The sequence below is a fragment of the Pseudoliparis swirei genome, chromosome 9 (genome assembly GCF_029220125.1).
Source record: "Pseudoliparis swirei isolate HS2019 ecotype Mariana Trench chromosome 9, NWPU_hadal_v1, whole genome shotgun sequence".
Lineage (NCBI taxonomy): Eukaryota > Metazoa > Chordata > Actinopteri > Perciformes > Liparidae > Pseudoliparis > Pseudoliparis swirei.
In genome coordinates this window covers 26,709,737-26,736,690 of record NC_079396.1, presented here as the reverse complement: position 1 = coordinate 26,736,690, position 26,954 = coordinate 26,709,737, and the positions used below count along the sequence as shown (strand labels likewise).

The 26,954-nt window shown below is 41.7% G+C and overlaps 3 protein-coding genes across 3 annotated transcripts in view; 2 read left to right on the top strand and 1 right to left on the bottom strand.

Annotated features, from left to right (window-relative positions):
* The window catches only part of LOC130199905 (membrane-associated guanylate kinase, WW and PDZ domain-containing protein 1-like), a 57,996-nt gene extending 51,938 nt beyond the window's left edge, over positions 1-6,058 (top strand). Inside the window, 1 exon segment of the mRNA XM_056423757.1 lies at positions 1,636-6,058. Coding sequence (XP_056279732.1) covers positions 1,636-2,813 — 1,178 coding nt within the window. The 3' untranslated portion in view covers positions 2,814-6,058.
* On the bottom strand, positions 5,867-7,294 carry LOC130199898 (rhodopsin). The gene has a single exon (XM_056423746.1). It carries the CDS (start codon positions 7,201-7,203, stop codon positions 6,154-6,156), a length of 1,050 nt encoding a protein of 349 aa, XP_056279721.1. The 5' UTR covers positions 7,204-7,294; the 3' UTR covers positions 5,867-6,153.
* Positions 7,295-9,997: 2,703 nt separating this feature from the next.
* Positions 9,998-26,954, top strand: part of LOC130199890 (prickle-like protein 2) — a 66,324-nt gene continuing 49,367 nt past the window's right edge. The window contains exon 1 of the mRNA XM_056423731.1: positions 9,998-10,085. The gene's annotated coding sequence lies outside the window, so the exon portion shown is untranslated. The remainder of the gene's footprint in view (positions 10,086-26,954) is intronic.

Genomic DNA, 26,954 nt, shown 5'->3' with positions numbered 1-26,954 from the left:
GTATACTTTTTCATGATATTCTAATATTTAGAGATAGGATATTTGAGTTTTCTTAAGCTGTAAGCCATAATCAGCGATATTAAAAGAATAAAAGGCTTGCAATATTTCAGTTGATTTGTAATGAATCCAGAATGCATGACATTTTTGTTTTTTTTATTGCATTACAGAAAATAAAGAACTTCATCACAATATTCTAATTTTCTGAGACAGTCCTGTATATCTACACTACCGCTTTAAAGGTTTGGGGTCACGTAGAAATGTCCTTATTTTTCAAAGCACTGTTTTTATCAATGAAGATACTATTAAATGAATCATAAATACTCTCTCTACATAGTTAATGTGTAAGTTACTATTCTCTGGTGTCTCTACAGAGGTGTGTAGAGGCCCATCTCCAGTGTTCTGATGGTACATTGTGTTATCGTCTTAGAAGACTAGCGGAGGGGTAGAAAACCCTTGAAAACTCTTTTTATGTGAGCGCATGCTGGTGAGAGAAGCTATAAAACTGGCCTTCCTTTGAGCCACAACAACATTAATATTTACAATACAAATCATTATTTATATCCTTGTCAATATCTTCACTAGATTATTATATTAATTTTGCAATTTATTTGATAAATATAAGTGTGAGTTTTCATGGAAAACACCAAATTATCTGGGTGACACCAAACTTCTGAACGGTAGAGTATATATATATTTATATATATATATATATATATATATATATATATATATATATATTTCTCTGCGTTACTTTACCAGGATTTCACTTTCAGATGGATTTGTGCCTCTGTATCAAGGGTCTTCTCTCCATTGAGATGTAAAACAGCCTCTTGTCTGTTTGATCTGTTTTCTCCTCTCTTCCTCTTCCTCCTCCTCCTCCTCTCCAGCGATGATGGCTCCTCATCTCGCTGTTGGTACAATGAGGAATGACAAGATGGGAGAGCCCTGTTTCTACCTAATGGGCCAAAATCAGACCACGGTTTGTAGCCAACAGTCTGTCCCCGATCCACTCCCCCCTGCCATCTTTTTATTTTGGTTATTTCAGTTTCTTTACCCCCTCCAGCTCATCCCGACCTGAACACAGTATGCATGCTTTGTGTCTCGTCGTGCCCGAGTTAAAACTTCCGCACACGCACAAACCCTCCAGCCGAACCCCGTTTTTATTCTGGTTACTGGGAATAATTGAATGCCGCCTCACATGCCGCTGCCATGGCAACATGTGTCTCATTTGGCAGCCAAACACTCCTGTTTGTGTTGTTGTTGTTGTTGCTTTGAGTCCGTTCCTTCCCGACGGAGCACACCATTTTGTTCTGAATGATTTCCCAGGTGCCTGCCGTGCCGTCGATAAGCCCCGCCCCCTCCTCTCGCCCCTGTCGACTTCGCCTTCGTGTCTCGAACCTCTCGGAGGAAAAAAACACGTTCAAGAGATTCATCCCTTCAACGTGTTTCCAGATCATTTAGACGTGAAAGAGTACGCATGGTGTCCATCGGCCGCCGCATCCACTTCCTGTCGCGTCGGAGCGAGAGCTCGCGCGGGGGAAGTGTCGCGTCGCGTGTTTCCTCGGCGCTTCGCCGCGCTCTCGTCGGGGTGTGTTTTCAACGAGTTTCTCGTCTTCCTCTCTTCCTCTCCGGCAGACGGCAGCAGCGACGGGCACCCTGCCACGCCCGGGCCACAAAACACTCCGGAAGTGAGAACGCTGCCGCCGAACAGCCGATATCGCACCTCGTTGGAGTCCGGCTTCCCACCAGACCTTCACAGACCATCACGCCAGGAGGAGGCTGAGCGCGGCCGAGACGGGGACGGATCCGATCAGATGGACTACCGAGGCCGGCAGTTTAACCCCCACCATCATCACACCTGGAATAACGATCACAGTCAAAGCACCCGACGGCCGTCTCCGGACGACGGCGGCAACAAGAAGAGCCGGGGCCGCAAAGTCAAGAAGTCCGAGTCGGAGAGCGGCATCTCCAAACTCCTGAAGACTCTGAGGAAAGACAGCTCGGGGAAGAAGGCCGCCGCCGCCGCCGCGAAGCTCAGGGGGCGGGAGCTCTCGGGCAGCAGCTCCACCTTGGACGGGAGGTGTCGGCGGCGGCGCCGCGGCTCCCTCGACCGCTCGCCGACGCGCCAGCGGGCCCCGTCTCCCGACCGCCGGCGGGCCAAGTCTATGGACCGCAGGGCGCACCGGGACCGCACACCGGAGAGGGAGCGCGATGACGGCGGCTTCCTCGCCGTCACGCCCGAGCGCAAGTTCTACGAGCGCAAGCTCCTCAAGGACTCGCCGGGGGCCGCCGGGCGAGTCGGGGAGGCCGCGACCCCCGAGCGCGCCGCCGTCAACAACAACAACGGGGATTCCTTGTCCCTCTCCAGGGGCCGCCGGGCCTACGACCGAGCCACGAAGAACGGCAACCTCCTGAGAGACTCCTCCCCGGAGAGGAGGGAGGAGCGGTACCCGGCTAACGGGACTCCGGAGCGGTACCCGGCTAATGGGACTCTGGAGCGGTACCCGACTAACGGGACTCCGGAGCGGTACCCGGCTAACGGGACTCCGGAACGCTTCCCGGCTAACGGGACTCCGGAGCGGCGGTGCCGAGTGGAGCGGGACTCTTCCCCCGACAGCAGCTACAGCCGGGACGAGCCGAACTACGCGGCGGCACCCAGGCTGGTGGATTACTTCGGCGCCGTGAAGAACAACAACAATAACAACGCCGCCTATAACAACGCGGGACACAACAATAACGCAGGAGGCCCGAACCAGCTCCCCGAGCCCAAGAGGAGGCCTTTCAAAGAGAGCCCCAAAGACCTTAGCATCTAGAGCCCGTCGCCGGGCCAACCGTACGATACACTGGAATCGGACTTCGGAGGATACGAACTCTCGTGCTTTATTTAGATCGACCGGTTTATTGATTGATTGATTTTTTTTTGATTGACAACTCGATCCCATCCAGAGATTCATAAAACAGCAGGAGTGCAATCCTTCCGTCATCGTTCTGGTTATTTTGAACAGGAGGTCGTCGTACTGTCGTGAAGGTTTTGTATGTGCCTGCATATGAAATCGGTGATATTGTTTATTTTATTTTGGGGGGGGGGGGGGGGGGGTGCATTCGCTGACTCTAAATATGTGTGTTCCCCTCAAGAGATATGAAACGATGCTTCCACTCGTGGTGTCTTCTCAGCTGTGTTTTTTTATTTATTTTGTAGATGTCCGTTCCATTCCTGAATTTACTGAACAAACGATGAGAGCACAAGTCGAGTCACGACCAACAACAAGAAAACCTTAAATACAACATCTGGTGGGGGGGAAGTAGAGCGAGAATTATATAAATAATATATGACTTTTTGTTGCATTGGCTCACTATTTTTAATTTTTTTAAAGTCCCTCGATTCGGCACATATGTTGAGCGAGCTTCATCCCTCGAAGACTCGAGGAAGACGAGCAAACCCTGCACCCGGGGAAGTCCGCTGCACCCTCACTTTGTGCAGCACCCTCGACGACCACGAATACGCTCACAAACCACCAACGGAAAATCCAGAAAAAAAGAGAAGAATTTGCAACGGCGGTTATTATTTCCCTCCTTTATTTGGGGGGGGGGGGGGGAAGTGTTTTATTATTATTATTTAAATATTCTGGACTTAGGAAGGCCAAAATATTTTTCCAGTAGATTTAGAGTTATTGAAAGTTCGACGAGTCGGCATTATCCCACGCTACCAGCGTTAAGGCTGCCAACTAAAAGTAAAATGAAGATATTTCAAATACCCCCCCCCCCAAAATAAAGTGTAAATTATCCCTGTGCAAGATGCATGTGTACATGTGTAGTTGAACCACTGTCTCTGAGAGGAGTGCACGGTGACTGTTGGCCCTGAAGATGATGATGATGATGATGATGATGATGAAGAAGAGTCCCCGGTACACGGAGGTCGCCACCAACCTGCCACGCTGAGCCACTGAGTCTGATGCTGCTTCACGGTGCGTGTTCTCCATTTTACGTTTCATTAAAAGAACTCAAACACACCGGGGGGTTAAACCCACAAGGAAACGCTTAGTGTTGGGTCACTGTCGTCGCCATGGTAACTGTATTACGTTTACCTCTTGGCCATCACCTGTAAAGATGATTTTTTTTGGGGGGTTTTCCAATGTAAACGATTAGGAGCCCGATGTTGCCTTTTTCTTGTACAAAAGAGAAATTTATGAGAAATGTTGATGATGGTGTTTATATCTCATGAAACGGACCTGATGATTTACTCTGGATCAGGTATGTAGAGACATTTTACAAATGAAAAAGACTGCATTCGGCCAATCAGAAAGCAGTTTGATGGTTTGAATCCCGATGGTTAGCCTGCCTTTGTGTTATAAAGCACTCGTATGCGGTCCGTGTTCTTCAAGCATCATTTCTGGTACGCGCTCCGGACGCCACGCCGTCTTCTGTGTGGAGACGAGCAGTACATGTATATGGGCCAATCTTTTTGATAAAACTATGCATATATAAATACTACATTGTTCATAGCTTTATTTGACCCATGAAGCTATACATAACATTAGTCTAAGTACAAGTAGATGTGGACTTATCCAGCTTCTTTCCTTGAGATGGATTACGATGTATATGTAGCTATCGAAAGAAGTCTGTGAATGCTATTTTTATTATCAAATAAAGTTTTCCATACAAATAAAAAGACATTTTAAAAAAAGGACTTCATATTCCTGCACGGCTGTCTCCGGGGAGGCCTCGGTAGTTCAGTCGGGTTTAAAAAATAAAAATGAAAGAAGTCTTCTTTTTGTTGGTATCACTATAGCAGCTTCAGAGACTTGTGTTACGTTGACCAACGACCGCACGATGAGTCGCACAATCCACCACGGCGACACGGCAATAGAGAGAAAGGTCCGTAGGATGGGCGACGGTGCGTCATAGGGCGCTACGCATCACCACGGCAACGCTCAGCATCTCTAACGGGGAAACATTTACTCGAAAATACGGTTAATTTAAAGACTTCGTGTGTGTGTGTGTGTGTAAGCAAAATAACAATAATCATACGGTTGACATCCGTCCGATATTCTCCAAATAACTCAAATACAACTTTTCGAGCGTGACTTTTTCTGTTTTAGAAATGCATTAAAGCAGCGAGTTTGATTTATTTGTAAAAGTTGTTATTTCCCCCCTAAGCTGCTCTAGTATTACTACATTGGTGTATTGCAACTACAAGACTCTGTACTGCTATTTAGGTATTAATATAATATATTATATATCTCACGTTAGCCGTAGTTTGAACCGTTAGCGCTGTTAGCTCACAGCCTTCTGGCCCACCATCGCCATGGCGAGAGCCAATCAAAGAGCCTCCAGGCTACATTAAAGCGTGTCATAAACCGTCTCTGTACTGCTATTTAGGTATTAATATAATTTATTATATATTTGTCCCCCTGTTTAGCATTCATAGGCAAAACAAACAAACATCATAAACCCTTAATTTAATATTTAAATGCTGAAGAAAGTAAAGTGTTATTGACTACCTTTGACCACGGCTTCATTTATATATATATATATTTATTTATAGCTTTCCATCGTCGCGTCTCTTGATACATCCTTTTGTCAGCGTTGACCTTTAACTAATGGGATTAATATTCATCATCAGATAGAGTCAGTGTTATTATCCCTGATTAATAATCTCATAATCTCTCAGGTAGGACACGTTTTAAACCCAAAGTGACCTGCGGTTGAAATGAGATTAGCAGCAAGTATTCCTTGTTCTAAGAGTCTGTAGAAACGTACTCGAGACATGAGTGCGTTATGAATAAGTAATTCTCATTCATTCATTAGATTAAATACTACATGATCTCTGCCCCCCAAATTGTAAGTAAAACATAAACAGGATGAGTCATTTGCAAAGTGCGTTTATTTTACGTTGCTTTGATTACATGCCTCTACATTCAAAAATAAGCCAGTATCATATAGGATCCAACTGTAAAAGATTTACTTTTTTACTTTTTCCCGTGGATATTCTGTACATACAGGAACAACTCTGTAATGGAATCCTGTAACTGTCTTTAGGTTTGTAAAAATACAAAAAGTTCTTTCTGTAGACGTTAGCCTTCAGTCGTTTCCCGGGGGGAGCGGAAGTCTTCTCTGGATCGGTGGAGCGGTGTGGCGTCCGACGGCCGCCTCTTATGCGGGAGACACGGAGCTGGTGGAAACCTCGGTCTTCGCGGAGGACGCCGCGTCCTCCTCCTCGAAGGGGTTCTTCCCGCAGCACAAGGTGGTGGCCATGCAGTGGCGGAACTGCTTGTTCATGCAGATGTAGATCAACGGGTTGTAGATGGCGGAACTCTTGGCGAAGAAGGACGGGATGGTCATGAAGACCGGTCCGAACGCGGACCCCTGGTTGCAGAAGATGTACCAGGCCACGCTGGCGTAGGGCAGCCAGCACACCAGGAAGCCGACGACCATGAGCACGACCATGCGGCTGACCTCCCTCTCGGCCCTCTGGGTGGTCTCGGACTCCTGCTGGGCGGCGGCGGCCTCCTTGACGGCGCAGAGCAGGCGTCCGTAGCAGAAGAAGATGACGGACAGCGGGCCGAGGAAGTGGCATGTGAACATGTAGATGACGAAGGACTCGTTGTTGAAGCCCTCGGCGCGCGTGTAGTAGTCGATACCGCACGAGCACTGCATGCCCTCGGGGATGTAGCGAGACCAGCCCACCAGGGGGGGCACGGCGCACGCCAACGCCATGGCCCAGCAGAAGCCCAGGCCCATGATGGCGTGGTCCTCGGTGAAGCGGAAGTTGCTGATGGGCTTGCAGACGACGATCCACCTCTCGATGGCGAGGACGACCAGCGACCAGAGGGCGATCTCACCGCCCAGGGTGGCGAAGAATGCTTCCAGGTTGCACCCGAGGCGCCCGAGCACGAAGTAGCCGTGCATTGAGGTGTACATCGTCGTGGTGAAGCCGCCCAGCACCATGAAGAGGTTGGCCACCGCCAGGTTCAGCAGGATGTAGTTTAGAGGGGTCCGCAGCTTCTTGTGTTCCAGGGTGACGTACAGCGTGAGGAAGTTGACCGGGAAGCCCACGAGGATGAGCAGGAACATGTAGGCGCCCAGGGCGGCGTAGGCCGCCGGGTTGACAAGGTAGTACTGCGGGTATTCATAGGGACTCCGGACGATGCCGCTGGTGTTTACCATCGGAACATAGAAAAAAGGTCCCTCGGTGCCGTTCATGGTTGCTGCTTTGCGGTGGCGGTCAGCCCGGTCGCGGTGCTTTTCTTTTGCTCTTCTGGCTGCTTCCGGAGAGTGATGGAGACGGACCTTGCTACAGATGGAGCCGGGTGGCCGCGGTCCGGCTTTTAAAGAGGCGCACCTTCGGGAATTATCACTTTCCAATCCCGTCAGCACAAAGTGATTTAGGCCACGGTTAATATCTAATCCAGCCACCACTGCAAACTGAACTGATCGCTCATCAAGATATTAAGGTTACCGCCGCGCTCCCGTTCTGCGGCGGTACAAGAATTCCTCTTTTTGTGAGGTGCGGGCGCACGGGCCCTCGAGCGGTTTGGTAGCTGCTGGTTTTGCTCACGTGTCGATTTGAATATGAGCGTTAGTGTCACGATAAACCAGAAGAGAACGAAGCAAGCGAAGGCGGTGCATTAATGTTTATGTATTTCATGACCTGTAAACTCAAAATCCTGAAATTAAATGCGTAACAGTAAGTTAGAATATCAGGCGTTATCTGAATTCAAAACGTTGGGTGGTTTTAATATAATTATGAATTATTATGTATTTTATTATTTTCTTGATGCTTTACGTTGTTAAAATAATTATTTAATATATGTATATATATATTAAATAATATATGTTAAATAATAGTTTGATATATATATAATAATATTTATTCAATAATTGTTATATACACTGTATATATATTAAATAATATATATAAAATAATTGTTTTATATATATATATATGTTATTTAATATATATATGTATAAAATAATATATCTAAAATAATTGTTTTACATATATATATATATATATTCATAAATCCTCCAAACCTCACAGGGATGTCTTCACTTTGCTTTTTTCTCTCTGAACAACTCAAATAAAGTTGAATTTCCGGTCACGCGTGACCAAAAAAAAGCCGAACATCTCACAAACCGCCAACCAAGTATTTGCCGTCATTGCTTAAGAGGTGATATATAAAAAAATACATGTATTAAATTATTAATATACATTTTTAAAATGTAATAAATGTGTTTAAATGCATCCTGAGGTATTAATATGCTGGAGACACTGCCTTGGTGTTGCTGAGCTGCGGGTAAAGAGCTCAGCACTTTCCTCATGGCTGCTGTATTAAAGAGATTTGGGGCTTATGTTTCTCCTGACATGGATTTAATGCTGCAGGGTCACTCTCGCTCTGCAGGAGCTTTAACAACTCGATGCACGGCCGGTTATTCATCACATCCAGAGAAGCAACCGAGGGAGTTAGTTTGATTTATTTGCAGGGAGCAAATAGCAGTTATTACCACCTGTGTTTTATTGCTTTGTAAATTGTCTTTATGAGTTCAGCCAGTGTTGATAATCTGTTCATTAAACAGGAAAGAACGTCAGAAGAGTGAAAACAGGGAAGGACATGTACACCTTCTTTAGGGGCAGTTATTCCCCCAGGCACTGAAACCCAGGGGCACTTAAACAAACACTGGGGCACTTTTTTAACTTGTGAAATAGCATTTAAGCTTTGTTAAAAAATAATAAAGAAACTTATTTAGGCTTACAGGATATCATCATAAAGATGTCAATAATAAGACTATTAGGCAATAATAAGTATATCAGGCAATAATACGACTATTAGGCAATAGTCTACAGATTCAAAGTGTTTTCTTACATTTTATGAACAAAAATCTAAAATAAATCAGATAATCATATTACATTTTATTCTTATTTCTTTGTGGTTATCTATTGTTATTAAAGATTACTTATTTGTTTTTTTATAATTCAAAATTATATATATATGAGAGTCACTCCTCAAGTATTCACAAGACATTGGCAGTTTGTTAAAAGCGTGTGTGATGGGGGCTCTTTAAAATGTAATTGCATTTATATGTCACAGAGCTGCAACTAATATTGATATTCATAATTTATTTAAGTGTAAAAAAGGAAAGAAAGGCTCCTCTTTGTTTTCTCAAAGGTGACGTCATCAAATACTTCCTTGTGTGTGTGTTTGTGTGTGTGTTCGTGTGTGTGTGCGTCTCCATGAAGTGTGTTTATGCTCTGTATAAAAACAAATGTCATGCCTCGTAATCTCGTGTACTTTTTCATCTTTTGCTGAGATTTAGTTTATAATTGTTTTAATAGCATCCTAACATCGGCCCCACCCTTAAAAGCTCAAATATATCAAGAATATGAAAATGTATTAAAAAAATAAGGGCTGAAGGCTTTTGATTAAAAGTTGTTTTAAGGAGGACATTTTTACTCGGAAACTTTTAAAAAATGTTGTTTTTTCTTAATATTATTGTTAATATGAAGTAATTTAAGTTCAGTTAAGTTATTTTTACTTATTAATTTATTTATTTTTACTTATTATTATTAATAATAATATTATTATTATAATTATGTTATTTACGAGGCTTATTTGTTTAACTTATTATCATTATTATTAAGTTATTTAAGTTGAATTAAGTTATTAGTATTTATTACGTTATTTATACTTTACATTATTAATATTATTATTAATAATAATAATAATAATAATAATGTATACACAGGCACATCACATTGATTGAGATTTATTTTGTAAGATTAATAATTAAGACCAATGCATTCATAGAGGAGTAAAATACTTATTTTTACTTTAGTAGATAGTAATAGTTCCTGTAAACATTAGTCGGTAAAGAGGCTTTGGTTATTTGTATTTACGCAGGATGAACCAGCCCGCTAGGTGGCGGTAGAGCGCCATTAACGACAGGTGCCGCCCGCTATTAAATAACACGAAGAAGAAGAAGACATTTCAATGGCTCGCGGATTTAAAGTGTTTCTAAACAGCAGAGATGTTTAGAAATAAAATAAACACACACAAGTCCTGAGAAGAGAAGGTTCCAGTGAACAGGTAACGTGCTGCAGGGTCTGAGGGGAGCCGTGACGTAACGCGTGACGTCATCACACCGAGACAGACCATGCATGATTCTGTTATACATATATATATGTATCCTGCTTCGACGGGATTGAATACCATTGTCATGAAAGAGGTCACAGTGTAGTATGTATTAGATTCATGTGCCGCAGCATAAGACCCTAAAAGCTCTGGCCGATCCGCAGGGGCTCTGGCGCCCTCTACAGGACGCCAAGGGAACTACACCTGAACACAAACCCAGAGCACTGTGTTTCTAACCAGATTTTGTATTGGACTAAAGTACTGCAGTATAATGTTCAGAGACCTTTTTTTCTTCTAACACACGTATATTCAGCTGTTACTCGAGTGACCTTTGACCTCTCGTCTTTCACGCCTCCGTCCTGAGACCCTGAACGCCACTTTAAATAAATCATGTCTTCTCGACCACGGGGATCTTCTGAACTCTGAAGTCTCCTCAAACTTGTTCTGTCTTGAAAGTGAAAGAAGTCTGAACCTCTGAAGATTAAACTACCTCCAGGCGGGTTCAGCGTCACCGTGACGACCACGCTTCACTTCTAGATGGTTCTCTGTGGATTAACGTCTCGCTTCTACCTTTTGCGCTTTTGGGATATCGGCTGTTATTTATTTATGGGGGAAAAACTTGATTTGTTTTGCGCCTTAGAAACAAAACTCTTTTAGCGAGAATTTTTTTAGAAAACAAAATTGTATAAGAAAACAAATTTCATATGGAAACATTTTATAAGAAAAATAATAATTTTATATGGAAAAATGTTATGAGAAAAATAAAGAATTTTAAGAAAAATTAATTTAGACGGAATAAATCATTTTATAAGGAACAATATTTGTTTTAAGACATGTTATATGAACAAAATAATTTTAGAAGGAAATTAAATGTGATTTTTGCGCTTTTGAAACAACTTTTACAGCGAGAAGGAAACAAAATGTTATAAGAAAAATATTATTCTTTCAGAAAAAAATATTTTAGAAGTAAACAACATTTTATAAGAGAAAGAATTATTGTAAAAGGGAAAATAATTGTATATGGAAATTTGTATATGGAAAAAAAAATTGTACAAGGAAACTAAATGTTATAAGAAACATTTTTTATAAGGAAACAACATTTGAAAAGAAATTTCTTTTTAATAAGGAAACAAATATTTTTATTAAGACAATATAAGGAAATAAAATGTTATAAGGGAAAGAATAATGTTATATTTCCGTATAACATTATTATTTCCCTCTTCTTCTTCTTCTATCTTCTCCTCTTTCATCATCCTCTTCTTCTATCTTCTCCTCTTTCATCATCTTCTTCTTCTTCTCCTTCTCCTTCTCCTCCTCCTCCTCCTGATGACTGCGGTCCTTCAGAGGACTGACGTGTGGGCGGAGTGTGATGCTCTCTCACTCCGCCCACACCAGTGACCAGAGGGAACACTTCACGCCGAGCGTTTGTACCGGACATAAAAATAACAACACCAAATAAATAACACCACCAAATAAATAACAACGGCTGCTGTCGGTGATTCTCACTGAGCTGAAAATAATATTTACATGTGGCTCATTTGAATCTGTAGTGGATCAAAAAGTGAAACATCCCCCTCAACGTCACGGTCTTCTTTAATAATGATAATAATTATAACAACAACAACAACACACTTTTCTAATATCTCCGGTCTGAAGGGGACATTTGCTGATATTTAATAATGAATCAAAGGAATGATCATCAATAATGAGCATTAATACTTTTCTCTGTTGTTATCTCTGCTGTTATGTAACTGTTATATTAAATGTGTGTCAACCCATCACAGCGTCACGTGACCGAAGATGTTGCTGCTGCTGCACGTGCTGTGTGCAGGCTGGCCAGCAGAGGACGCTGTTCAGCTTCACTGCGCCGCTCCACGCTGCTATTTATAGTGTGTGTGTGTGTGTGTGTGTGTGTGTGTGTGTGCGTGCTCTCAGCAGGCAGTGACGTAGTTACATGGAGACCATCCCCTCATATTAAAGAGTCATATTTCATAAGAAGGATAATAGCACACCTTTGAGAAGACGAGGTCCAGGAGACCTGCAGGAAGTAACGCCAAGTCTCACCTGGCAGTGTGTGTGTGTGTGTGTGTGTGTGTGTGTGTGTGTGTGTGTGTGTGTGTGTTAATCCCTGGTGTGCAATCACATCCGCAGCAGTGGAAATGTTCTTGTAATAGAGAAACCAACAAAAAGGAAAGTCGCCTCCTTTTAGCCTTGATTATGCTCACACACACATACACACACACATACACACACACATACACGCACACACACGCACACACACGCACACACACGTTGCCGTGACTCCCTCTCTCTCCTCATTGTTCATGTTTGACAACCTCAAAGAAAAGAAAGGAGCTTTTCTTTGGGTGAATCATCATCTTTCAATCCACCGGTTGCTAAGGCGATGAGTCCACGGCGTACGGAGTGTGTCGGGAGTGCACACACACGCTCGCACTAACACACACACACACACACACACACACACACACTCATACCGGTCTTGACTAGACCAGGTCTTTACCTCTCCTCTATTAGATGTGTGAGGGTTTACCGATGCTGGTTTAACCAAATGTCTCATCGGCACGCAGACACACACACTCACACACACACGCACACACACACACACACACACACACACTCACACGCACACTCACACACACTCACACTCACACACACGCACACTCACACACACGCACACACACTCACACACACACACCTATGCTCTCATCTGCACACAATTTGCACAACACGACCGCTTCAAAGCCACACGTTGTCAGCAGCCTCTCCAAACTCCTTTATATCATATCTCAATATTCATAATGCTCGACAGCCCCAGAGGGGGGGGGGGGGGGGGAGACACACCTGGATCCCTTTTGGTGGGTCCCTGCTCTTAAAGGGCCGCTGTCCATTTTCAAACTGCCTCTTCCATAATATCTCATATGTAATCATAGGAGTCATACTCATTGAATGTGTTGTAACTCTGTAATGATTCCTTCAGGTCACATGACATCTATTGTTCATCAGGTCACATGACATCTATTGTTCATCTGGTCACATGACATCTATTGTTCATCTGGTCACATGTCATCTATTGTTCATCTGGTCACATGTCATCTATTGTTCATCAGGTCAGAATCAGAATCAGAATCAGAAACAGGTTTATTGCCAAAGAATGAATGTTTTCACAAACAAACAAACGAGGAATTTTTTTTGGTGGAAGGTGCAACATTTGGACATGACAAACAACAATCAATGTCACATGACATCTATTGTTCATCTGGTCACATGACATCTATTGTTCATCTGGTCACATGACATCTATTGTTCATCTGGTCACATGTCATCTATTGTTCATCTGGTCACATGACATCTAGTGTTCATCAGGTCACATGACATCTATTGTTCATCTGGTCACATGACATCTAGTGTTCATCAGGTCACATGACATCTATTGTTCATCTGGTCACATGACATCTATTGTTCATCTGGTCACATGACATCTATTGTTCACCTGGTCACATGACATCTATTGTTCATCTGGTCACATGACATCTATTGTTCATCTGGTCACATGACATCTATTGTTCATGACATCTATTGTTCATCTGGTCACATGACATCTATTGTTCATCTGGTCACATGACATCTATTGTTCACCTGGTCACATGGCATCTATTGTTCATGACATATATTGTTCATCTGGTCACATGACATCTATTGATCACCTGGTCACATGACATCTATTGTTCATCTGGTCACATGACATCTATTGGTCATCAGGTCACATGACATCTATTGTTCATCTGGTCACATGACATCTATTGGTCATCAGGTCACATGACATCTATTGTTCATCTGGTCACATGACATCTATTGTTCATCAGGTCACATGACATCTATTGATCATCTGGTCACATGACATCTATTGATCACCAGGTCACATGACATCTATTGTTCATCTGGTCACATGACATCTATTGTTCATCTAGTCACATGACATCTATTGTTCATCTGGTCACATGACATCTATTGTTCATCTGGTCACATGACATCTATTGATCATCTGGTCACATGACATCTATTGTTCATCTGGTCACATAACATCTATTGTTCATCTGGTCACATGACATCTATTGTTCATCTGGTCACATGACATCTATTGTTCTTCAGGTCACATGACCTCTATTGTTCATCTGGTCACATGACATCTATTGTTCATGACATCTATTGTTCATCTGGTCACATGGCGGGGGGGGGGGGGCATGGAGATGGTTTTGTGTTCCGCTAACTCAGCGTAATGAAACTTCATATCTCACATCGAGCTGGAGGCCCAACGAGAATCCACAAGAACCGAGATTATTTTATGGAGTTTCATGGGGCAAAACATTTTATTACAATCCATTATATTATCATTATTACATCATGTTTGTAAATCGAATGCATTTCTGGGTTGAGCTTCTTTTAAAAAAATATATTGAGTTATATTATAAATTAAACTAAAGGGACACTTTATTCATCCACGATTATGATCCAATAACATAACGTAATTTTACTTAAAGATACTTTCGTACTTTTACTTATTATGATAATTTAAATGCAGTAAACAGTATTTTACAGTTTTCTTATAAAAATGGTTTATTATGCGCACGTCAACGGGTCTTCAGCTATTTTATGATTTATAGTTTGAGACCTTCACTCAAAAGATTATTCACTCCATATTCATCAAACATTCACTGGCATTGTATATATATACAGGACTGTCTCAGAAAATTAGAATATTGTGATGAAGTTCTTTATTTTCTGTAATGCAATTAAAAAAACAAAAATGTCATGCATTCTGGATTCATTACAAATCAACTGAAATATTGCAAGCCTTTTATTCTTTTAATATTGCTGATTATGGCTTACAGCTTAAGAAAACTCTAAAATCCTATCTCATAAAATTTTAATATTTCCTCAGACCAAGTTAAAAAAAAAAGATTTATAACAGCTGAGTGTTTGTCAAGGCTCAGGAAACCCTTGCAGGTGTTTCGAGTTAATTAGACAATTCAAGTGATTTGTTTAATACCCTACTAGTATACTTTTTCATGATATTCTAATATTTAGAGATAGGATATTTGAGTTTTCTTAAGCTGTAAGCCATAATCAGCAATATTAAAAGAATAAAAGGCTTGCAATATTTCAGTTGATTTGTAATGAATCCAGAATGCATGACATTTTTGTTTTTTTAATTGCATTGCAGAAAATAAAGAACTTCATCACAATATTCTAATTTTCTGAGACAGTCCTGTATATATATATATACATGTCTTTATATATGTACCTCATATCTGCTGCCTGAATGCTTCTTCTTCTTCTTCTTCTTCTTCTTCTACCGATATAAACCCATCCGTGGTCTATAAATGTTTTCCGTGTTTCCTCTTTGGTGAATTATTTTATTCCTCACGTCGACAAATGAAAAATAAAAAAATCGCGACGGGAATACCGAGCAAGTTGTGGCTCGTCACTGGAGGTCTCTGTTGGTCTCTGGTGGTCTCTGCAGGTCTCTGGAGATCTTAAGTGGTCTCTAGAGGTCTCTGGTGGTCTCTGCAGGTCTCTGGAGATCTTAAGAGGTCTCTGATGGTCTCTGGTGGTCTCTACAGGTCTCTGGAGATCTTAAGTGGTCTCTATAGGTCTCTGGTGGTCTCTGCAGGTCTCTGGAGATCTTAAGTGGTCTCTAGAGGTCTCTGGTGGTCTCTGCAGGTCTCTGGTGGTCTCTACAGGTCTCTGGAGATCTTAAGTGGTATCTAGAGGTCTCTGGTGGTCTCTGCAGGTCTCTGGAGATCTTAAGAGGTCTCTGTTGGTCTCTGGTGGTCTCTACAGGTCTCTGGAGATCTTAAGTGGTCTCTAGAGGTCTCTGGTGGTCTCTGCAGGTCTCTGGAGATCTTAAGAGGTCTCTGATGGTCTCTGGTGGTCTCTGCAGGTCTCTGGAGATCTTAAGTGGTCTCTAGAGGTCTCTGGTGGTCTTCACTGGTGGCACGGTCCTTTTATTGTGGACTGATTACCACAATAAATACTACTTAGTACATTTAGCTACATCAAAATGTTTATTTTTTATCTTTTATAAACCAGAAATCATTTAATATTTAAAATAAAAAATAAAAAATGTTTAACATTTAAAATATTAATAATCATTTTCAATTGGGCTCATCCATTCTTCTTCATGCCAACATCCTGAAGTCTAATCTCACGACCTTCACCGGTCGGTGCTCGTTGACCTGAAACTCTCGACCGCCCAACGCCGGCGGGTAGACCTTTTACAACATCAAATAAACAACAACAACAATAACAAAGGGCGTCAGCCGCCCAAGCATTCAATTCAAAATCATGAATATATAACTATTTAAATGCCAGTTGCACCTCTTCCGAAGTTGAAACCGTAAACATCCCAGGAGAACTTCCTCAAAACCACGAGAACTGCAGGAAGAATCTGCCACAGATTAAACATCTGTGATTTAATCATGTTTAATTAAAGATGGAACGTTTGGATGAGGGACGAAGCAGCGGATTCGTCACTTCCGCGTGACGTCATTGTTTAGCTAACGTTAGCTTCAATAGCTTCAATAGCTAACGTTAGCTTCATTAGCTAACGCGTGTCCTGAGCTGGACACACTGGGCTCTGGTCATGAAATGACCTCCTCCTCTTCTTCCTCTTCCTCATCGCTCGTTGACGACGACCTTCCCTCCGTCGTGCTTCTAAGACCGACACTTGTTTACGCTTTTGAGAACTTCCTGTTCTCCTCGGTCGGCTCGCTTCTCAAAGGAGGTCGCCGGACGCGGTCGGAGGCGTCGAGGACGTCGCAACTTCTTCTCCTTCCACCTTGATTTTTAACGGCATCTTAAAATGGGTGGAGAGAAATCGCCGCGTTCTTCTTATCTCCGTCGTCCCTCTGGAGGAGGCTGTTGATGTGGAGGAGATGAATGTGAATGGATTCAAAATGGCCGAAACACCACGGATGCATCCGGAGATTCTGCACCAACGGGCCGGAGAGTACCACCAGAATCTCCTTCTTGAATGGTACGATCCAAATGCCGTTTCTGGCCCACGGAGGAGGATTACATCCCTCCTCCACCTGCCCCGCCCGCATTGTGGATGTGCGCTTGGAGCCACCGGAGAATCGATGGCTCATCTCCTGAGGGAGGGGCTTAGGACCGAGGGTTCAAACCCCCGCGGGCCGCTCCATTCGGACGGACGGCACCGTTTTTCTTACGCCAAAAAGAGGCATTATTTACGCAAACACTTTTTATAATAAAAAAAAGAAACTCAAAATGGTCGAGACTTCGTAACGTCTTCGAGTGCGCATAAAAAACATCCTCGTTAATTAATTGGCTCATGCTTCTCCAGCATGTATGAATGACTACCGACCGGTGGCCCTCACCTCGGTGGTCATGAAATGCTTTGAGAGGCTGATAAAGGACTACATCTGCGCCTTCCTCCCTTCCTCCATGGACCCGCTGCAGTTTGCTTATCGCCCAAACAGATCCACGGATGATGCTGTCTCCCAGGTACTGCACACCACACTCTCTCATCTGGACAGCCAGAGGGGGGGCTATGTGAGACTGCTGTTCATTGATTATAGTTCAGCTTTCAACACCATAGTCCCCTCCAGACTGGCGGCAAGCTGATTGAGCTGGGACTGAACACCCCTGTGTGCTTGGATCCTGGACTTCCTGACCGCCAGGCCACAGGTGGTCAGGGTGGGCAGACACACCTCAAACCCCTCACCCTGAACACAGGATCCCCAGGGTTGCGTCCTCAGCCCCTACTGTACTCCTGTACACACATGACTGTGTGGCCAGGTTCAGCTCCAACACCATCATCAAGTTTGCGGATGACACAGTGGTGGTGGGCCTGATCTCCGACAACGACGAGAAGGCCTACCTGGAGGAAGTTGCTGATCTGTCACTCTGGTGCCAGGACAACAGCCTCATCATGAATGTCACCAAAACTAAGGAGCTGATTGTGGACTTTAGGAGGGTACAACAACAGAGGACGTACTCACCACTGGGGATTAACGGGACTACTGTGGAGAGGGTGAGCGGGTATAAATACCTGGGTGTCCACATCACCGAGGATCTGACATGGTCAACGAACACAGACACTCTGGTGAGAAAGGCAAGGCAGCGCCTCTACCACCTCAGGCAGCTGAGGAAATTTAAAGTTTCCCAGAGGATCCTTCAGTCCTTCTACTCTGGAGCTGTAGAGAGCGTCCTGACAGGAAGCATCACAGCCTGGTTTGGCAACTGCTCCGCTCAGGACAGGAAGGCTCTGCAGAGAGTAGTGCGTTCGGCTGAACGCACTATTGAACTACACTCCCACCCTGCAGGACTTGTACACCAGGAGGTGCAGAACCAGAGCCGGCAGGATCATGAAGGATCCTCACCACCCCAACAACAGACTGTTTCAGCTGCTGCGGTCAGGCAGGCGCCTCCGTAGTCACGCTGCAAGAACAGAGAGACTGAGACGGAGTTTCTTTCCTCAGGCCATCAGGACTGTGAACTCCGACCTCACCAGGACCCCCACATAGACCCACACAACTGCCCCTCTTAGGCACACACACACACACACACACACTTACTGTAAATATTGTGTTGTTTTTTATTGTAAATAGTGTGTACTTGTTGCCCTTGCACATTCCTGCTGAGCATTGCCACTTTCATTTCACTGCACACCCTGTGTGTGTATGTGACAAATAAAACATCTTGAATCTTGAATCTTGAATGCGTCGCAACGGTTCTCATCTGATAGGTGTAACATGTAACAGACTGGAGCATGTTGTTGTTGTTGTGTGTTTTATTCAGTCAATCAAATCAAATACAACACAATATTATTCTATATAATATACAAAACAGAAAGACTGAAAAGGTAAAGGTAGAAGCAAAACATGCTTATATATTCCTATCCTAAATTAATATCAAATAAATCAGAAAGTGTATATAAAATAAAGAAAAAATAACAAAGAAAATAAATAAATATATATATATATATACATACACATACATACATATCTATACATGCATACATATATACAGGACTGTCTCAGAAAATTAGAATATTGTGATGAAGTTCTTTATTTTCTGTAATGCAATTAAAAAAACAAAAATGTCATGCATTCTGGATTCATTACAAATCAACTGAAATATTGCAAGCCTTTTATTCTTTTAATATTGCTGATTATGGCTTACAGCTTAAGAAAACTCAAATATCCTATCTCTAAATATTAGAATATCATGAAAAAGTATACTAGTAGGGTATTAAACAAATCACTTGAATTGTCTAATTAACTCGAAACACCTGCAAGGGTTTCCTGAGCCTTGACAAACACTCAGCTGTTATAAATCTTTTTTTTAACTTGGTCTGAGGAAATATTCAAATTTTATGAGATAGGATTTTAGAGTTTTCTTAAGCTGTAAACCATAATCAGCAATATTAAAAGAATAAAAGGCTTGCAATATTTCAGTTGATTTGTAATGAATCCAGAATGCATGACATTTTTGTTTTTTTAATTGCATTACAGAAAATAAAGAACTTTATCACAATATTCTAATTTTCTGAGACAGTCCTGTATATATATACATATATATACATACATACACATACATACATATATAAATACATACATACATATATATACATACATACCCATACATACATATATAAATACATACATACATACCCATACATATATAAATACATACATATATAAATACATACCCATACATACATATATAAATACATACATATAAATACATACATACATACCCATACATATATAAATACATACATATATATATATACACACATACCCATACATACATATATAAATACATTCATATACAGGACTGTCTCAGAAAATTAGAATATTGTGATGAAGTTCTTTATTTTCTGTAATGCAATTAAAAAAACAAAAATGTCATGCATTCTGGATTCATTACAAATCAACTGAAATATTGCAAGCCTTTTATTCTTTTAATATTGCTGATTATGGCTTACAGCTTAAGAAAACTCTAAAATCCTATCTCATAAAATTTTAATATTTCCTCAGACCAAGTAAAAAAAAGATTTATAACAGCTGAGTGTTTGTCAAGGCTCAGGAAACCCTTGCAGGTGTTTCGAGTTAATTAGACAATTCAAGTGATTTGTTTAATACCCTACTAGTATACTTTTTCATGATATTCTAATATTTAGAGATAGGATATTTGAGTTTTCTTAAGCTGTAAGCCATAATCAGCAATATTAAAAGAATAAAAGGCTTGCAATATTTCAGTTGATTTGTAATGAATCCAGAATGCATGACATTTTTGTTTTTTTAATTGCATTGCAGAAAATAAAGAACTTCATCACAATATTCTAATTTTCTGAGACAGTCCTGTATATACATACATTCTTCCACATATATCTTCCATATAAATACGTTTTAATCACATTTATAACTCTCTAGAATTGTTCGAGTCTCATGTCCTGTAACAATCTAATAAAAGCATGTTTTAGTTTCATCTTTATTAGGTTCCAGCGAGCGGCTGATAAAACACGGACCTTTTGTCCGCCTGGTAATTGCAAAGGGAACGCCGGGCGGCGGCGCTCCGCCGGCCTCCGGTACGGCGTGTAAATATTCACACTACCTGGAAATGTTTTGTTTAGGTGGAGAAGGTCGTCTATAAAAAGCCGAGCCGGCAGAGAACGGAGCTTCTACGGTGAAATGTGTTTCCACCCAGAGGAAATAAAGTCTCCATGTTCGTCTCTGCGTTTGTTGTTGTTGTTGTTGTTGTTGATGGCAGTTGCTTCGCCTTTTTTAAGCAGCAGTGTGAATTGTACCCGGCCTCTGCTGAATAGTTACGGTTTCACCGAGGGTATTTTTGTCGAGTGTTTTTCCTGAACATGAGAGTAACAGCAGCAACAGACAGAAAGTCACGCGGGTAAGAACCACAGACGTGTTAGAACCACATACGGGTAAGAACCACAGACGTGTTAGAACCACAGATGGGTTAGAACCACAGACGGGTTAGAACCACAGACGGGTTAGAACCACATACGGGTAAGAACCACAGACGTGTTAGAACCACAGACGGGTTAGAACCACATATGGGTAAGAACCACAGACGTGTTAGAACCACAGATGGGTTAGAACCACATACGGGTCAGAACCACAGACGGGTAAGAACCACAGACGTGTTAGAACCACAGATGGGTTAGAACCACAGACGGGTAAGAACCACAGATGGGTTAGAACCACAGATGGGTTAGAACCACAGACGGGTTAGAACCACATACGGGTAAGAACCACAGACGGGTAAGAACCACTTACGGGTAAGAACCACATACGTGTTAGAACCACAGATGGGTAAGAACCACAGACGGGTAAGAACCACAGACGGGTTAGAACCACGGACGTGTTAGAACCACGGACGTGTTAGAACTACAGACGGGTAAGAACCACAGACGTGTTAGAACCACAGACGGGTTAGAACCACAGACGGGTAAGAACCACATACGGGTTAGAACCACAGACGGGTTAGAACCACAGAAGGGTAAGAACCACATACGGGTTAGAACCACAGACGTGTTAGAACCACAGACGGGTAAGAACCACAGACGGGTTAGAACCACAGACGGGTAAGAACCACAGACGTGTTAGAACCACAGACGGGTTAGAACCACAGACGGGTAAGAACCACATACGGGTTAGAACCACAGACGGGTTAGAACCACAGAAGGGTAAGAACCACATACGGGTTAGAACCACAGACGTGTTAGAACCACAGACGGGTAAGAACCACGGACGTGTTAGAACCACAGACGGGTTAGAACCACAGAAGGGTAAGAACCACATATGGGTTAGAACCACAGACGGGTTAGAACCACAGACGGGTTAGAACCACAGACGTGTTAGAACCACAGACTGGTTAGAACTACTAATTAATACATATAGAAAGATATTATAATAGGAAATATTAGGGAGAATATTCATATTATATATTGAGTTATTGTATTATATTGTGTTCTGAAGCATAGTAATGTTTAAACTTTACTCGATGCAAATGTCAATGGCAAGAAGTAATGTTTATATGAATGTACATGGAATGAATGTTAGTTGGTATTTCGTGAAGTGACTTTAATTGACAATAACAGACGGGACTTTTATTGTGAAAATACTTGTTTAGTGACTTGACCGGAAGTGACGTTTCGACCCGGGGGTCGTGACGTTTGACCTCTCCATTTTGATAGTGGACTTTGAGCCAACAGGAAGGTGTTAGAGGCTGACCTTTGAGAGGAGCTGATTGGCTGGTTTGGGGGAAAGATCTTTCTCTTTCGTCCCGACGCCGGTGACACGGCAGCGCTCGCTCGCCTCGAGCTCGTACCCTCGGAGCCCGGATCGCCACGACCCCACGACCGCGAGCTTTTGGTTGTTTGTTAAACTTTTGTTTAAACTCCTTGCCGTTAAATACTGTTACATTTGATTCATCACATTCTAGTCCTGATGTCTATGTGAACAGATTGTAAAGCACTCTGAGACAAATTAGTAATTTGTGAAAATGGGCTTTACAAATAAACTGAATTGAATTGAAACTGAATTTCCATCGAGCGCGACGGGCCCCATCATAACTCACCCCCCCCCCACACACACACACACACACAGTTCCACTTCTTTCTTTCAATCATTTTATTTTAAGTTTTTACAAGTTACACCAGACAATCAACAACAACAACGAATAAATAAAAATTACATAACAACCAACTATACGAACAATCACACAAGGAAGAAAAAAAAGAAAAATATATAAAAACACAAAAATAAATCATAAATCATCATCTTCCATATTGAACCAACTATAACCATCATTCACAGAGTCACTCGGTCCCAAGAAAGCCTCTTCTGATGGTTTCGGCATAGTCCTCGCCAATAAATAATATAGTATATACAGGACTGTCTCAGAAAATTAGAATATTGTGATAAAGTTCTTTATTTTCTGTAATGCAATTAAAAAAACAAAAATGTCATGCATTCTGGATTCATTACAAATCAACTGAAATATTGCAAGCCTTTTATTTTTTTTAATATTGCTGATTATGGCTTACAGCTTAAGAAAACTCTAAAATCCTATCTCATAAAATTTTAATATTTCCTCAGACCAAGTAAAAAAAAAGATTTATAACAGCTGAGTGTTTGTCAAGGCTCAGGAAACCCTTGCAGGTGTTTCGAGTTAATTAGACAATTCAAGTGATTTGTTTAATACCCTACTAGTATACTTTTTCATGATATTCTAATATTTAGAGATAGGATATTTGAGTTTTCTTAAGCTGTAAGCCATAATCAGCAATAAATCAGAATAAAAGGCTTGCAATATTTCAGTTGATTTGTAATGAATCCAGAATGCATGACATTTTTGTTTTTTTAATTGCATTACAGAAAATAAAGAACTTCATCACAATATTCTAATTTTCTGAGACAGTCCTGTATATAATAAGTTCCACTTCTTTAAAAGGGTTACGCTCTGTCACCCACTGACAAGACACCGTGATGGAGAAAATAAAAGCCCCCCCCCCCCCCCCATGTGTCTTACTCCCAGTCCCCCAGAGCAAAGGCATTCTGCAGTAACTGAAATGAAGTGAGGATGAACCTGTTCATTGGTCATGTGGATGAACCTGTTCATTGGTCATGAGGATGAACCTGTTCATTGGTCATGTGGATGAACCTGTTCATTGGTCATGTGGATGAACCTGTTCATTGGTCATGTGGATGAACCCTTGGTTGAAAACGGGTCTCTAATCTTTGCATGACCCCCCCCCCCCCGTTCGGCCCTTTCCTCGGTCTAGAAGATGAGGCCTTTGTACTGTACAAAGGCCTCTGATGAACACATGATTGTGAATAACGTTTCTTTCTTTTTGTCTGCGGGGTGGAGCCGCCTGCTTTCAGTGCAGCGGTGAAACATCGGAGCGTAAAGTCCCTCGATCGCGTTCACTTCCCACGAGTCGACGGATCACGTCTTCACGGCGTGGTTATTATCTCGTCTCAGACGTGTTTCACACTTTAAAGGAAACGTTTCGTCCTGAGAATCGAGACTGGAGGAATCTGAGATGTGTTGTGTAAACAAAGACAGGATTTTGTGATAAGAATATCAAGTTTTCTTTAATATTTTCATATACATGGAGACTTTACTCTGTACTTTTACTTTTTGAATTGCAAGACGTTGCAATGGAGCGTTGTAACTTTTATATATTTATACGGATAAGTATATAAGGATATGAACCATTTTTTCTGATGTTTTTTCGGACACCGTAACTTAATTGTCATTTATTTTTTTAAAGTTCAATCAATGTTTGTGAAAAAGTCTATTTTCAACCAGCAGAGCGGAAAATACATTGTCTCCTATTTCCTCACCCCTCGTTCCCTTTTGACTCACGTGGTCAGAGCTTCATCTGGAATACCGTGACCCCCCCAAGAGCGTCACACTGTTTTGGGGTCTCCGTTCCGATTCCGTCTCTCGAGTCTCGTCTACAAAAGAATGCTCATGATTGATTTTATAATGTATAATATAATGCCTATATATATATATATATATATATATATATATATAAATACATATACATCAATAAATATGAGATATAAAATATATTTATTTATATAAAATAAAATATATTTTAAAAATATATATTTTGTATATCAAATATATATATATATCAATAAATATATATACAAACATATATATATATATATATATCTCAATAAATATTAGATATAAAATATATTTATTTATATAAAATATAATATATTTAAAATATATATATTTTATATATCAAATATATATATATATATCAATAAATAGATATAAATACATATATATCAATAAATATTAGATATCAAATATATTTATTTATATAATATGAAATATATTTAAAATATATATATTTTATATATCAAATATATTTTTAACAATAAATATATATACATATATATCAATAAATATTAGATATAAAATATATTTATTTATATAAAATAAAATATATTTTAAATATATATATTTTAAATATAAAATATATATAAAAAATATATTATATTTTCTATATATATTTAGAAAATATATTTTCTATTACAAAATATACATTATATATATATGGTGGCAGCGGGGGGTGTTTAGGCTCGGCTGCAGAGTGGGTGGAGAGGGGTTGTGCTTCAGGGAACGGTGTCTAATTGGCCTTTGTGTTATAGATACAAATATATATAATATAAATTAATATATATATTTTTATATAAATATTATATTTAAAATATAGATATATAAAATATATTTGGGGTGTCTCATCCTTTTGGGTTTTGTGCAGCGAACAGTTGGAAAGAAACCGGACATAAAGTGTTTGATGTCCTGGTGCTGCTCGCTGGACGGTTGACTTGTCCAATTACTTTTTGTCACCTAAAACTGTGAACTCTTATCAAATAGCTTCTGCTCTCTTACTTCCGATGGAAACGCCTTCGAGTTAAAGACAAACAAAGTCCACGTGTCACGAAACGTGTCGACCGCACTCGGTATTTATATTACGACGGGTCGCCGTCATGTCCTCTTCTTTATGTCTTTGAGAAGATGGTCCTGGGAAATATTAATATCGTCAGTTTCAGGATTCCTTTTAATCACAGGGCTACATCAAGCGAGAATAAGCCACGGTTTATCATACAAAAATAGTTTAAAAAAAATATGCCACTCGGAAGTGATCGTGTGACGGCACTACGGGAGTAAATCCAAAATGGAGGCCCGGTTTTTATAACAGCAAAATCGTATTAAAAGTAATTTCATCTCCATGGCAATCAAGTTGAATGCTCTGACGAAAAGAGAAAGATTTACCGCTTTGTGTCCGTTGGGCCGTAACCGGGGCCAACCGGGGTCTCAACCGGGGTCTCAACCGGGGTGTCAACCGGGAAGTAACCGGTCGTAACCCGGGCCGTAACCGGGGTCACAACTGAAGGTGGAAGGGGGCGTGGCTTTAGAGGGCGCATGGCTTTAGAGGGGTCCGTAACTTTAGAGGGGGCGTGGCATTAGAGAGGGCTGTGGCTTTAGAGGGGGCGTGGCATTAGAGGGGGCGTGGCATTAGAGAGGGCTGTGGCTTTAGAGGGGCGTGGCATTAGAGGGCTGTAGCTTTAGAGGCGTGGCATTAGAGGTCCGTGTCTTTAGAGGCGATCTTTAGAGGGTGTGGCATTAGAGGGCGTGGCATTAGAGGGCTGTGGCTTTAGAGGGCGTGGCATTAGAGGGCTGTGGCTTTAGAGGGTGTGGCATTAGAGGGGCGTGGCATTAGAGAGGGCTGTGGCTTTAGAGGGGGCGTGGCATTAGAGAGGGCTGTGGCTTTAGAGGGGGCGTGGCATTAGAGGTCCGTGTCTTTAGAGGCGTATCTTTAGAGGGGTGTGTCTTTAGAGGGGGTGGCATTAGAGGGGCGTGGCATTAGAGGGCTGTGGCTTTAGAGGGGGCGTGGCATTAGAGAGGGCTGTGGCTTTAGAGGGGCGTGGCATTAGAGGGGGCGTGGCATTAGAGAGGGCTGTGGCTTTAGAGGGGGCGTGGCATTAGAGAGGGCTGTGGCTTTAGAGGGGGCGTGGCATTAGAGGGGTCCGTGTCTTTAGAGGGGGCGTATCTTTAGAGGGGGTGTGTCTTTAGAGGGGCGTGGCATTAGAGGGCTGTGGCTTTAGAGGGGGCATGGCTTTAGAGGGGGCGTGTCTTTAGAGGGGGCGTGGCTTTAGAGGGGTCTGTGTCTTTAGAGGGGGCGTGGCATTAGAGAGGGCTGTAGCTTTAGAGGGGTCCGTG

Bases quoted from the DNA above. Each gene is read 5' to 3' on its own strand.
- LOC130199898 (XM_056423746.1), bottom strand. From the start codon at position 7,203: ATGAACGGCACCGAGGGACCTTTTTTCTATGTTCCGATGGTAAACACC.